Source organism: Tachysurus vachellii, chromosome 23, assembly GCF_030014155.1.
Source record: "Tachysurus vachellii isolate PV-2020 chromosome 23, HZAU_Pvac_v1, whole genome shotgun sequence".
Lineage (NCBI taxonomy): Eukaryota > Metazoa > Chordata > Actinopteri > Siluriformes > Bagridae > Tachysurus > Tachysurus vachellii.
In genome coordinates, this window is record NC_083482.1 from 7290405 (window position 1) to 7304835 (window position 14431).

Here is a 14431-nt window from a genome sequence, read left to right on the forward strand (position 1 = left end):
ATTTTATTTTGGACATCCTGTCATTTAATAGACCTTCACTAGTATTTCTATATTTGCACGATGTTTATCAGCGTCCAGATGTAACAGGAACAGTGCTGTCACTTCCTACGCTCATGAATATTTCTCTGTATTTCTACACATTGAGATTACAATATGCTTCACAATAATTGATGAACCCATCATGCTTCATGGTTACAGATAAATTCTTATTAATTTGTCTAAAGGAATGATCATAGCATCGTAAAGACCGATTTGCAGTTTTTAAAAGGCCGATATTGCCATTAGAAAATGAAAAAGTCAGTGATTATTTGCTAATCATAATTTGCTGCTTTAAAACTCAAAACATCAATACAGCGTTTTTTTTCAAAATCCGAGCTCAAAAACAACAACAACAACAACAACAACAACAACATGTGGGATGTGGTAGCCTAGTGTGTAAGGTGTTGGACTACTGATCAGAAGGTCATGAGTTTGAATCCCAGGACCAGCAAGCTGCCACTGCAGGGCCCCTGAGCAAGGCCCTTAGCCCTCAATTGCTCAGTTGTATAAACTGAAATAAAAATGTAAGTCACTCTGGATAAGAGTGTCTGCTAAATGCTGTAAATGTACAGTAAACAACAACCTATGGATAATCCTATGGAATAAAGCATGAATAATATTACAACAGGAGGAGCTAAAAGAATTGACAGCAAAGTGGTGACATGTCTTTGTCCTGACTGTTTGGAGTATTAGTAAACATCATTTATTTTCAATTCAGTTTAAAGACAGAGACAAGTGTCTCCTTTGTACAGATATTTGATTAACTTCTGGAGAACTTTAACTGCAAATATAATTAATTAATACTATGGCAAATATTTTCTGTTTCTAAATAATAAAAAAAAAGAAAAATCATGTTAACAGTGTTGCGTGTTGGTCCTGCTGTATTGTAAAAAAATGAACAAATCAATAAATTACAAATCTGAGATAAGCTGAGACAAGGTTGATTAACTGGCCATGACCTTTGCATGCAATCAGAGAAGGATGATCTTTAGACGATTGCATATTCTCTCATCACCTCCGCTCCTCTTTAAAGGAAAAATGGCATTACAATATAGTGGATATACACTGTGTACAATGAGTACATTCATTCTGTAGAATATGTTCCAGAAACAGAGCTATTTCTGGAGAACCTACAGTAATTAAGATTACATACATCCTTATACAATATAAACCCAACAAAAAAATAAGTTCCCTTGTATTATATAATGCACTAAACTCTATATCAGTACAATAAGTAGCTGCACCGTCTGAATGTACTCTCTTATAATTTTTCAAAAGCAATATTTGTTGTAACTTTTAAATCCCTATATGATGTTAGAATATAGAATATTGGCTTAATATGTAAACAAGTCCTCTAATCAATGTCTAAGAGCCACAGATAAATGAAGCCTTGCGGTGTTTAAAGCAGAAGACGTCTCTCCCAAACCCCTCACCCGCATGTTTCCACCACCCTATAACTGATCTCAGCCTTTGACCAAGTGAGAGTAGCTGATCGCCAGCGAATTTGTCCTCATGTTGCTGCCCTATCCCATTGAATTTTTCAGTTATTAAGAACATGGTATATCAAGTGCCACAGGACAGTCAACGAAGGAACAGAACTCAATCATTTGTACTGAAAAGCCTTACAGAAATGCTATTCCATGCAATTTATCATAATCCCGTGGCTGGGTATGTGGGGCTAGATAATATTTTGAACCTTCTCATGGTCTGTTTCTATTGACTGCGTATTTTCAGTAATGTTCTCAAGTGGTGTGCGACATGTCTGAAATGTCAGCAGGTGAATCCGCCGGCCACCCCAAAAGTGCCGTTGTGCTCCGTTCAATTGATTGAGGACTCCTTTGACAGAACTGACATGAGTGTCATCAGACCATTAAAACAAAGGGCATCACTTTATGATAGCTTCAGTGGACTACACAAGGCAATAACAGAAAGCATTAGAAGCAAAATGCCTGACTGGCTAGGGCACTTCTTTGTGTCATGCACCCTTAAAAAAGTATGTGTCATGCAACCTTCAAAAAATATTAGATTTGATTTAATTCAATTGATGAATTCAACTGTAGGTTCTCCAGAAATAGCTCTGTTTCTGGAACATATTCTACAGAATGAATGTACTCATTGTACACAGTGTATATCCACTATATTGTTGATGGAGAAGTATAGGGATGGTCAGAGGGAGTTGCACTGTGTGTTTGTAGACTTAGAGAAAGCGTATGACAGGGTGCCAAGAGAAGAGCTGTGGTACTGTATGAGGAAGTCAGGAGTAGCAGAGAAGTATGTCAGAGTGGTGCAGGACATGTATGAGAGGAGCAGGACAGTGGTGAGGTGTGCTGTAGGTCAGACAGAGGAGTTTACAGTGGAGGTGGGACTGCATCAGGGATCGGCTCTGAGCCCCTTCCTGTTTGCTATAGTGATGGACCAGTTGTCAGAGGAGGTCAGACAGGAGTCTCCTTGGACGATGATGTTTGCAGATGACATTGTGATCTGTAGTGAGAGCAGGGAGCAGGTGGAGGAAAACCTGGAGAGGTGGAGGTTTGCACTGGAGAGAAGAGGAATGAAAGTCAGTCGTAGTAAGACTGAGTACATGTGTGTGAATGAACGGGAGGGAAGTGGAACAGTAAGGTTACAGGGTGAAGAGGTGAAGAAGGTACAGGAGTTTAAGTACTTGGGGTCAACAGTCCAGAGTAATGGAGAGAGTGGGAAAGAAGTAAAGAAGCGAGTGCAGGCAGGTTGGAGTGGGTGGAGAAAGGTGTCAGGAGTTCTGTGTGATAGGAAAGTGTCAGCAAGAATCAAGGGGAAGGTGTACAGGACAGTGGTGAGACCGGCCATGCTGTATGGTTTAGAGACAGTGTCACTGAAGAAGAGACAGGAGTCGGAGCTAGAGGTAGCCGAACTGAAGATGTTGAGGTTTTCTTTGGGAGTGACAAGATTGGACAGGATTAGGAACGAGTACATCAGAGGGACAGCCCATGTTGGACGTTTGGGGGACAAAGTTAGGGAGGCAAGATTAAGATGGTTTGGACATGTTCAGAGGAGGGAGAGTGAGTATATTGGTAGGAGAATGTTGGACATGGAGCTGCCAGGCAGGAGGCAAAGAGGAAGGCCAAAGAGGAGGTATATGGATGTAATGAATGAGGATTTGAAGCTAGTGGGTGCAAGTGTTGAGGATGCAGAAGATAGGGATAGGTGGAGAGAGATGATTCGCTGTGGCGACCCCTGAAGGGAAAAGCCGAAAGAAGAAGAAGAAGAAGAAGATGAATTCAACTATGAGTTCAGTCAAATAAAACACCACCTCTGACTGAGCTCATTAACCCCATCCCATTCTGGACAGGAAGATTGCTGTGTTGCAATGGGAATTTCGAATATGTTTTCACTTCTACCAAACTGTATAAACTTAATAGAGCACCACATCAAGAATTCAGGCATTGTTACACACAGCTACCGCTATCATTTACCTCAAAACAAGAAATAGGTTGTTTGTGAGGAGGTCAAGTCTATGCTCAGAAATGTACAAGTGCATAGGGTTGCAAAGGGGCGGAAAGTTTCCATGGGAACTTAATCTGGGGAATTTTGGAAATATTCAAAATTGGAAAATTTACGGGAATTTATGGAAATTTATGGGAATTTACAGGAATTTATTATTTGGAAATATAGGGAAATGTATATAAACTATTACATATACAAACATAAATAAACATTTTGTTTGGTCATAAGCAGACATGCATGTAAGGTAATACAAATTTTAAAAATGACGTCTTGACTGATTTAATTGTAAGTAGAACCTTAATTGATTATTTCATTGAGTAACACAAAAGCATAATAAACTTTATTACGCTTGTAATAAACATAATAAACTTAATTGTAATCAACATTATTTTATAAAGGATTTTTTTATTTCAGGGGGGAGTGAGTGTGTGGGGGAGGGGGAGGGTCATCAAATTATCTGTGTATGTGTAACACTCCTAATTTACTGCTTATTAAGAGTTAGTAAGGTAGTTATTAAGTTTAGGTATTGGGTACAATTAAGAATGTAGAATAAGGTCATGCAGAATAAGGCATTAATATGTGCTTAATAAGTACTAATAAATAGCCAATATTCTATTAATTTTCATGCTAATAAGCAACTAGTTAAATGAGCCTAAAATAAAGTGTTACTGTGCATGTTATGGAAGAATGTAAGTACTGTACATGCAGGGGGTTTGGCCTCAATGGCCCTCCAGTAAGCAGTGTGTTGTGTGCAAGTGACAGAGGAATACAGGGTACAAATTCAACTTAAATTGCATGAAATCTTGTTGTTTTAAACAAAATTATGCTGTTAAGATTTTCTTTAACTACATTTAAGTTCCTTGTTATAGGCAGCTCTGCATTTTTTTTTAAATTCCCAGTTTATTCCCATATATTCCCATTAATTCCCATGGAAAGTTTCCAGCCTTGAAAATTCCTGGAATTTTGCAACCCTACAAGTGCATCATCTTTATTCCAAACTGGATTGTGGTGTTGGCAGATTCCCCTGACACCATTGTCCCAAAATACTAATCGCACCATCCTCTTAAGAACTGAATATTATGGTCAGTCAGTTTTTAGATAGATAAACTATAAACTACTACTAAGCTGTAAGCATTGTAGACTTTTTTGTTTGTTTGTTTGTTTTTAGCTTAGAAAACCATTGAAAATTGTAGCTTCATAGATGTCACAACCATAAAGGTAATGCTATCACTGCTATGATGCTGACACAGGCAGGCACAGGCATGTAGACAGCCCAATGCAGAAAGTCAAATTCATTATGTTATGCACGTCAATGAAGAGATAATCACAACCTTATTAACTAGCTCTAAGAATGTTTGATCTTATTTTTAGCTGTGTGACCTACTTCTCTTACCTGTTCCCTGTGCTGCTCCTGTGCCCATCTCCTCCTCTCTTCTGGGGTGTGCAAGTGCCCTTTTGAGCTCCTCTGTGGCTGTGGGTTGTGACCGGCAGTGGGGATGTTGAGTGTTTTGGGCCTTCCGTCATGGCGGTGTGGTGGGGGGTATGGTGCTGGTTCAGCTTTGGGCTCAGCTTCAGCCTGGTAATGCCCAGGCATGGGTATCAGCTCCTCTGGGCTCTGATCAGTGCCACTGCTTAGGCTGCCCATGCTCATGCTCATCTTAATCTCAGCCACAATTTGATCAATGTCTTCCTCTGTTTCTTCACCTGTTTCACCCTCTATGACCTTGTGGCCTGTATACATGGAGTTCCCATTGTCCTCTGGGGCGTAGTAGTCCCCTGTGTAGGCCTCTCTGTCTTGTTCCTCCTCCGGTTCCTCCTCTTCATTAGCACAGTAGTCCTCACTCTCCTCATCATCCTCCTCTTGTTCCTGTGTTTGAGGAAGAGCTTGGTCCTGGTGATGGTACTTATGGTGCAGATGGTGATCAAGGACTGGTTCAGGTCTCCCGTCATATATCTGCTGGTCAGAGTCCTGCTCCAGAACTTCGCAGCGCACCTCACCCTCACCCTCCACCCACTCCTCCACTGCTTCTTGACACTCATCTGTGTCTGGGGGTGGCTCAGCACGCCCATATCTGCCCTCATTACAGTCCATTCCCTCCATGTAACTGTCATCCTCCGGACAATAACGGATATAGTATGTCACTCCCTCATCTTCTTCAGGCAACCCTTCATCATAATCTTCTTCATCCTCTGATGTATTGTTGACATAGTCTGAGCTTGAATCCCCATCAAGGCTATCTGGATGACCATGATAATTAGAGTTGGTGTGTTCTGGAGTGGCAGGATGGCTGCTGGGCAGGTCCACCTCTTCCTGCTCACAATAAGGGGGTACAGGGGTTTCGGTGTCTTGTCTCTCTTCACACTCTTTGCTGGGATAAGGGGCAGGGCATGGGCATGGTGCTGGAGCAGGAAGCTCTGCTGAGGCCATGCTGCTGCTGAGCCCAGGCCTCTTCCTCTGAGCCATAGAGAGAGAGATACTCACTGACCTTCCATCTCTTGGATCCTGAGACACAAAGGGAAGACATTATCATGAGTGGGGTTTTCTACACACATTTGTAAGTTAAAATCCTAGGACCAGCAAACAAGCAGTAATGGTCCCTTAATGCTGAACTGCCCCAGGAGTGTTGTACAATATTTGACTTTGATGTATACTACAACACTTACCCTAATATACGGCTAAATATGATATAAATAATACAACACCAAATGCCTAGACGACTAAAGACAATAACAACTTAGACCAAATTATGGCCATAGACTCGAGCTCTGTTGAATCCCATTGATCCTCTCAGCCAAGCAGCAATGCCTCACTCATACACGGCAGGATGCTGGATCACTTTAACCGCTCATTGCCTGATCAGTTACTATTATTGAGTGAACAGATCTTCATTTAGGAGGTTCACGTGTTGCCTGAGATGTCCACAGTACTGGGCTTAATACACCATGAGAATGAAAAAGAGCCTGAAATAATCTAATATAAGCAGGATAATGGCATCAATATATACAGTCAAAGCAGTCAAAGTATTTGCTGGTATGTGGATGGTATTATCAGTGTTGGTGGTTAATTAATTAAAGCACAGTGAGGTGGGGAATAACATGACCAGAGAGGAAAGGGTGTGTCAGTGATTGTAGGAAATGAATGTGCAAGTTCTTACTGTGGACGAGTTGTGCTAAGTGTATGGTGATAACCTAAGCCTAATTTAAAAAAAATTAAGTACCACTGGACGAAAATAAATTATGTTAGGAATTCTTGATACACACTATATAATCAAATCCAAATGGATGAGAAAAGAGAATGAGAACATGTTCTATATTCTGAGTCACACCCTAATAAACACACACACACACACACACACACACAGTGCCATCTCCACCAACAGCCTCTCAGAGGGGCTTTTGTTACTGATTAACACTCCCCCCCTCACACACACACACACACACACACTGCCATTATTATGCCTTCCATCACCAGACATTACAGATGATAATAACCATATGCCTACACAAAAAAGCATGAACACGAGTAGGACAGAGACCCCTCCACACACACACATGCCAAGGCATCAGACTTACGTACCACATTACACCAACACTTCACAGATTCTTTACACTTTGACCAAGCTCACTCATATTACTCGTATCACCTTTCACAGCATGTCACCACTCTTAGATCACATTCTGTACAAACCTCAACAAAAGAGCTCTCCGGGGAAATCACACCTCTAAAGCTGCTGTTTCAATCACCGTGCAGCTCCAACCCAATACAAATCATGCAGGTGAATAAGGCTTCTCTGTCCTACCTGTTTCTCCTGGATACTGGTATTACATTGACGTACAAAGAACTAATCACCAGTGTAGAGATGATTGACTGCTATGCCTTGAACACTCCTCCCTATTTTCCTGCTGATCCACATCCCTCCTACTCTAAAAGTCCTGTCCAATCCTAGCTCTGTATGGGATAACTAAAAGCTGAACACCACCCCTGGGGACCCATAACCCTTTGCCTCTTAGTTCACCCCTGAATGCATTAACCATGCCAATTCTGTAGCTGTGTCTAGAGTGACTCAATCACATTAGAAAACATATTTTTGTCCATTAACACCACAATGGAACATTGAAGCATAATTATTTTCAGAAAAATATCTCTATATATCTCTGTATATATATATGTATATATCTCTATGCAGTGTGAATACATGTTGCTTGTTCCATACAGTATATGCCCAATATTCCAATCTATTCCTTGAACCCAAAACGCTGGCACATTGACAATTTGCAAATTGATGTCGCATGCATCCTTATGGCTTTTACTGAACTGAAAGACATTACCATATCAATTGTCTCCCAGGGCACATGCATGAAAAATCAATTCCACCTGCTCTGTAAAACCAGGGTCGCATCCTGACATCAGTACAGAATGAAACACAAAAGGAAGCGGAGGAGACTGAAATTAATAGAGTATGAAATTTAGACTTGCAGTTCCTGTAAATTCCAAACAATTTCTACAACACGTCTGAGAGAAATGACAGGGGCACGTGACTGTACTGCGATCTCTCTCTCGACAAAAAGCATAGAGAGAGAGAGAGAGACAGAGAGAGAGAGAGAGAGAGAGACAGAGAGAGAGACAGAGAGAGACAGAGAGAGAGACAGAGAGAGACAGAGAGAGAGACAGAGGGAGAGAGAGAGACAGAGAGAGAGAGAGAGAGAGAGAGAGAGAGAGAGAGAGAGAGAGACAGAGAGAGACAGAGAGAGACAGAGAGAGAGACAGAGGGAGAGAGAGAGAGAGAGAGAGAGAGAGAGAGAGAGAGAGAGAGAGAGAGAGAGAGAGAGATAGAGAGAGATAGACAGAGAGAGACAGAGAGAGACAGAGAGAGAGACAGAGAGAGAGAGAGAGAGAGAGAGAGAGAGACAGAGAGAGAGAGAGAGACAGAGAGAGACAGAGAGAGACAGAGAGAGAGAGAGACAGAGGGAGAGAGAGAGAGAGACAGAGGGAGAGAGAGAGAGAGATAGAGAGAGATAGACAGAGAGACAGAGAGAGACAGAGAGAGAGACAGAGAGAGACAGAGAGAGAGACAGAGAGAGACAGAGAGAGAGACAGAGAGAGACAGAGAGAGAGACAGAGGGAGAGAGAGAGACAGAGAGAGAGAGAGAGAGAGAGAGAGAGAGAGAGAGAGAGAGAGAGAGAGAGAGAGAGAGAGAGAGAGAGACAGAGAGAGACAGAGAGAGAGACAGAGAGAGACAGAGAGAGAGACAGAGGGAGAGAGAGAGAGAGAGAGACAGAGAGAGAGAGAGAGAGAGAGAGATAGAGAGAGATAGACAGAGAGAGACAGAGAGAGACAGAGAGAGAGACAGAGGGAGAGAGAGAGAGAGAGAGAGAGAGAGAGACAGAGAGAGAGAGAGAGACAGAGAGAGACAGAGAGAGACAGAGAGAGAGAGAGACAGAGGGAGAGAGAGAGAGAGACAGAGGGAGAGAGAGAGAGAGATAGAGAGAGATAGACAGAGAGACAGAGAGAGACAGAGAGAGAGACAGAGAGAGACAGAGAGAGAGACAGAGAGAGACAGAGAGAGAGACAGAGGGAGAGAGAGAGAGAGAGACAGAGAGAGAGAGACAGAGGGAGAGAGAGAGATAGAGAGAGAGATAGACAGAGAGACAGAGAGAGACAGAGAGAGAGACAGAGGGAGAGAGAGAGAGAGAGAGAGAGAGAGAGAGAGAGAGAGAGAGAGAGAGAGAGAGAGAGAGAGAGAAAAATGTACACCTGGACAATATACAGCTGTAATGTTTTTTTATTTTGAGTTCAAACTTTGAATCAGTTTCTTTCTGTATGTAAATGTATTGATTCTAATTATATTATTCATGATACTACAATGACTAATTGTATTTAAAAACAGTTTTCACATTAAGTGGCCCGTGTGAAAAACATCTCGTTAGAGTAAAATGTTTCAGACGTACTAATTAAGCGTGTAACCGCCGTACGTTTCCCACATTTGGACTACTGATGACGTTGTACGTGTAGTTTTTTTTTTTTTGCTTTTCGTTTAATAAAAACACATGTATCCAAGGTGAGGCCGTTTGTGCAAAACCTGTTTGAGCCGAGACTTACAACTGGGATTTCATTTTTACTTAAAATATAAACATTTTTATAGTATTTTTTAAACATATTTACAGTATATTTAAGTTTTATTTCAAACTGCTCCTCTCTTTCTAATGGTCTCTACAGCTAATGAAAGACCATCAAAAACCTAGTAGAGTATCAACTATCCCTTTATTGTTATTGTACATGTGCAGGGATACAAAGTTTAATTGCTGCCATGTTAAGAGCATTGTTTTAATCATAGTATTCATGATAATGCTATCATAAAAATGTAAGTAACGACATACTGTGAATAATGTGGGTGACTTTGGAGATGATCTGAAGACTATGAGCTATTTATAAAAAAATAAATAAATAAAAAGTTGTTGTCACTGTAATGTGTGAATGTGGGAGGTTCAGGACAGGATGTTAGTAGAATGTAGTCTGTAAAAAACGCAGGAAATAAATCGGAGCAAGAATCTAAATGCCAAAGACAGAGAAAGTCACTGCTTAGGAAATCACATCTAATGAAAAGTGCCACCAACCTGCCGTCTTAATATCCAAAAACATTTACCGGTTTTGCCCTAAAATGATCCAGAACAGCTCATTAACACAACCGATTATCCAGATACCTCAATAAGAACAGGATTGTTTGATTGATTCAATAAACGAATGGCAGGGATTTAAAGGCAAGAACGAAAGGCTGGATGAAGAAGAGAAAAAGGTCAGATGGTGTTCTGATTGCCTCTGGTAAGAGTTTCCCCAGTGGTCCTTCATCTCTATCACTGTAAGGAAAGCTGACACCATCCACCTTGCTGCTATGTTGGGTCTTTTGAGTAAGCTTGGAGTAGGCGCTTTTTCATTTCATGCTTTGTCTGATCAAATCAGATCGAAAAGCTTTGAAACTTTTAATCTGGTTCAGAGCAATTACTCGTTATTCCTAAAGAAAAAAAAGATTCACTTATTAATTAAAAATACATATGAGATATTTCGAGGATTAAAAGCAGTCCACATAAAAATGACTTACAGTACAGTCAGAGCACATTACAGTAAGGTTTTGTTCTAAGAATGAAAAAGTGTCACAGAGGAGCCAGGGAACTAGAAACTAAAAGGTCTTTAATTAACTTTACCTGACTCTCATAGTCATAGTTAGGCTGTTTATCTCTTCCTCTGATTTTACTAGGGCAATACGGTGCAATATTAATTACACATCAGCTCATATTAACAAAAGTGGTAGCTCTGGCACAAAGAACCCAAACTGGGTCTAGCAGATGCAGGAGCGATGATTCCTTTATTAGGACTTACACATACAGAGGCAGTGCCTCATTCACTGGAACTGACAATAGGCAGATCCTCCTTCATTAAGACTGTAAGAAACAGAAGCCACACCTTCTTAACTGGGTAACAAAGTGGACTTTCTGTACCTCCTTCACTGGGTCACTGGGTGTAACAAAGAGGACACACCTCCTTCACTGGGTCACTGGGTGTAACAAAGAAGACACACCTCCTTAACTGGGTTGAACAAAGAGGAAACACCTCCTTCACTGGGTGTAAAAAAGAGGACACACCTCCTTCACTTGGTGGAACAAAGACAACACACCACCTTCACTGGGTAAAACAAAGAGGACACACCACCTTCACTGGGTAAAACAAAGAGGACACACCACCTTCACTGGGTAAAACAAAGAGGACACACCTCCTTCACTGGGTAAAACAAAGAGGACACACCACCTTCACTGGGTAAAACAAAGAGGACACACCACCTTCACTGGGTAAAACAAAGAGGACACACCACCTTCACTGGGTAAAACAAAGAGGACACACCTCCTTCACTGGGTAAAACAAAGAGGACACACCACCTTCACTGGGTAAAACAAAGAGGACACACCACCTTCACTGGGTAAAACAAAGAGGACACACCTCCTTCACTGAGTAAAACAAAGAGGACACACCACCTTCACTGGGTAAAACAAAGAGGACACACCTCCTTCACTGGGTAAAACAAAGAGGACACACCTCCTTCACTGGGTTACTGGGTGTAACAAAGAGGACACACCTCCTTCACTGGGTAAAACAAAGAGGACACACCTCCTTCACTGGGTAAAACAAAGAGGACACACCTCCTTCACTGGGTCACTGGGTGTAACAAAGAGGACACACCTCCTTTAATGGGTGTGACAAAGAGGACACACCCCCTTCACTGGGTGTAACAAAGAGGACACACCTCCTTTACTAGGTGGAACAAAGACGAGACACCTCCTTCACTGGCTGGGTGGAAAAAAGACGACACACCTCCTTGGCTAAGACTATTGGACTAACAGAGTTAAAAAAGCCACACCTCCTTGGCTGATAACAGCTAATCTCATCTGTTCTCATCTATTTCAAAATTTGTGCACAAAAACCATGACACAATGTCTGTGACTTAATTTCTCCTTTTATCCAATTAGCACAGCACCGTGTATACACACAACGAGACATGTTGCAAAAAGGGATTAAAAAACATTCTCTGAAAATGATCTATTACTAAATAATGACATGTTTATAACCTTTAAGGAAAAAAACATTGAGAAACTAAATATTTTCTTTGATTTCTTGCTCCTTTTCACCTGACATGAAATGCTCCATGTTCATTTCTAGAAGAGGATTTAAAAACCCTGAACCACAAGAAGAGAAACTTTTGCAGCTTATTCCCAGACACACATGTTCATTCATTAGTATAGTGGAAATGGAGAGCCCAGTGTATTAAAGCTCTGCACTGTGATGCATGATTTCAATTTAACAGCCACAGAAACCATAAAAATTTCTGGAGGATTTACAGCCTCTCTGTTCTCACGCTGAAATGCCGAACGAAAACGTGGCACTGCAGAGAGGTAGAGAAAACATTGCAGCAATCAGTAGCTACTCCTCAAGCCTCTGGAAAAGAGTGAGGAGCTACAGTACAACTAGGACTTACGGTACCACCGAGGTACACTTTTACTACAATGAACGGGAGATTTCTCCACTGTGCCATACGGATGTTCAATGTCCTGCTCCTGACTCGTATGAGTTCCAGTCACTCATATTTATTCAGAAGGAAAATTCTCCACAAGGGGACACTATTTCTCAGGTATGTATCATTGTTGCAAAGAACATAGACCAACTCTGTTGTACGGGTTAGAGACCTTAGCAGTGAGGAAAAGACATGAGGCAGAGATGGAGGTATCAGAGATGAGGATATTGAGGTTCTCTTTAGGAGTGACGAAGATGGACAGGATTAGGAACGAGCGCATCAGAGGGACAGCTCAGGTTGGCTGTTTTGGGGACAAGGTCAGAGAGACTAGATTGAGATGGTTTGGACATGTACAGAGAAGGGAGATGGTTATATTGGTAGAAGGATGTTGGAGATGGAGCTGCCAGGTAAGAGGTCAAGAGGAAGGCCACACAGGAGATATACGGATGTGTTAAATGAGGACATGAAGGTAACTGGTGTGAGAGTAGAGAATGTCGAGGACAGACTTAGGTGGAAACAGATGATGTGGCGATCCCTAACGGGAAAAGCCAAAAGTGGAGGAAGAGGAATCATTGTTGCATAGAAAGAAACAGGTAAAAACACAGCAGCAAGCTGTGTGGACTACATGTTTGTTTGGTCATGTATATTAAGCATTGTGTAATATAAGCTACAAATAAGCTGCAAATAGTTACGTTGGTGAACATCTGTTACATATAAAGACAGTGTTCGCCAGATTAAGCCAGATTAAGGTTATTTGAGTACATGGTTAATTATTCTGATGTGCCAGTATTCACTGTGCATAATGCATTCAGATAGGAAGCTTAAAACGAATTGGTATATGATGTATTCTGTTCATCCTCAGTATTCTAGTCTGGGTCACACTGGTTTAAATTAGTTATTTCTTCATATTCTGAAAAACAGAAGCAACTGTTTGTCAGAAACTAACAGAGGATGGTGCAAACAAAAAAAAAAAATGGATGAGTGGTTAAACCTTTTGCAGAAGTGTGTGGGATTGGTGAGGATAGATCCTTCTAGCTTATTTACATGTTTGGCACTTGTCCAGATTTGTCCTTACCCAAAACAACTTACATTCTGATTACAATTTATATGATTGAGGGTTATGGTCCTTACTAATTGGCCCAGTGTTGGCAGCTTAGGGGACCTGGAATTAAAACCCACAACCTTCTGGTTTGTATTTTCACACTTTAACCATTTAACCCTTTGTTGGTTTTTTAGATAATTTACTTACATTATATCCAGATGTACGTTTTCATTCCAACTAAGCATAAGCCACACCTGAGTCTATTGAAAGCTACGATCAACTGATTAAACAGGTGGAATTAGCTGTGACTCCTGTGTGTTTGGAATGAACACACACACTCACACCATAAGACAGGACCCTGCTGCTTTACACACAATGTAGTAACCAGACTCTCAGGCAGTGAAGCAGGTTTATGGCTTTGTATGTGCATTTAACTAAGGATTTTTCTTCCAAGTCTATAAAAGAAGCTTAAAGCTGAACCCTAAGCTGAGTGGCAGCACAATTCTGTAGAGTTTGTACACGCTGATGCTGAAGGCCAAGCTCACTCACTTATGAAACAAGAGAAATGTGAGCCAGAAGACGAATTACACTCCAAAAACTAATTAAAAAACAAACCTTCCACAAACAGCAACCTTCGCTGACTCTACTGTATGTCTCTTGTAGCTTACATACAAGCCACTATTGAAGACGGAAAAATAAGTGCAGCTTAAGTGTTCACACTATGCAAATTTTATTCCGCAGTAAGGATGTTGTACAAGCGCATACAGGAGTGCTCACAAAACTGTGCAAACTTGTAAAAACTGTAAT

At 41.2% G+C, this 14431-nt stretch overlaps 1 protein-coding gene across 5 annotated transcripts in view; it reads right to left on the reverse strand.

Moving 5' to 3' along the window:
• Positions 1-14431, reverse strand: part of apba2b (amyloid beta (A4) precursor protein-binding, family A, member 2b) — a 96851-nt gene that overhangs the window by 29309 nt on the left and 53111 nt on the right. For 3 of the 5 annotated variants that reach the window (XM_060859643.1, XM_060859642.1, XM_060859640.1), the window contains exon 3: positions 4916-6025. In XM_060859643.1, the coding sequence (XP_060715626.1) occupies positions 4916-5986 (1071 nt within the window). In that variant the 5' untranslated portion in view covers positions 5987-6025. Of the gene's footprint in view, positions 1-4906; positions 6026-7322; positions 7360-14431 lie in introns of those variants that run through there. The other 2 variants (XM_060859639.1, XM_060859641.1) reach the window with 2 other exon arrangements.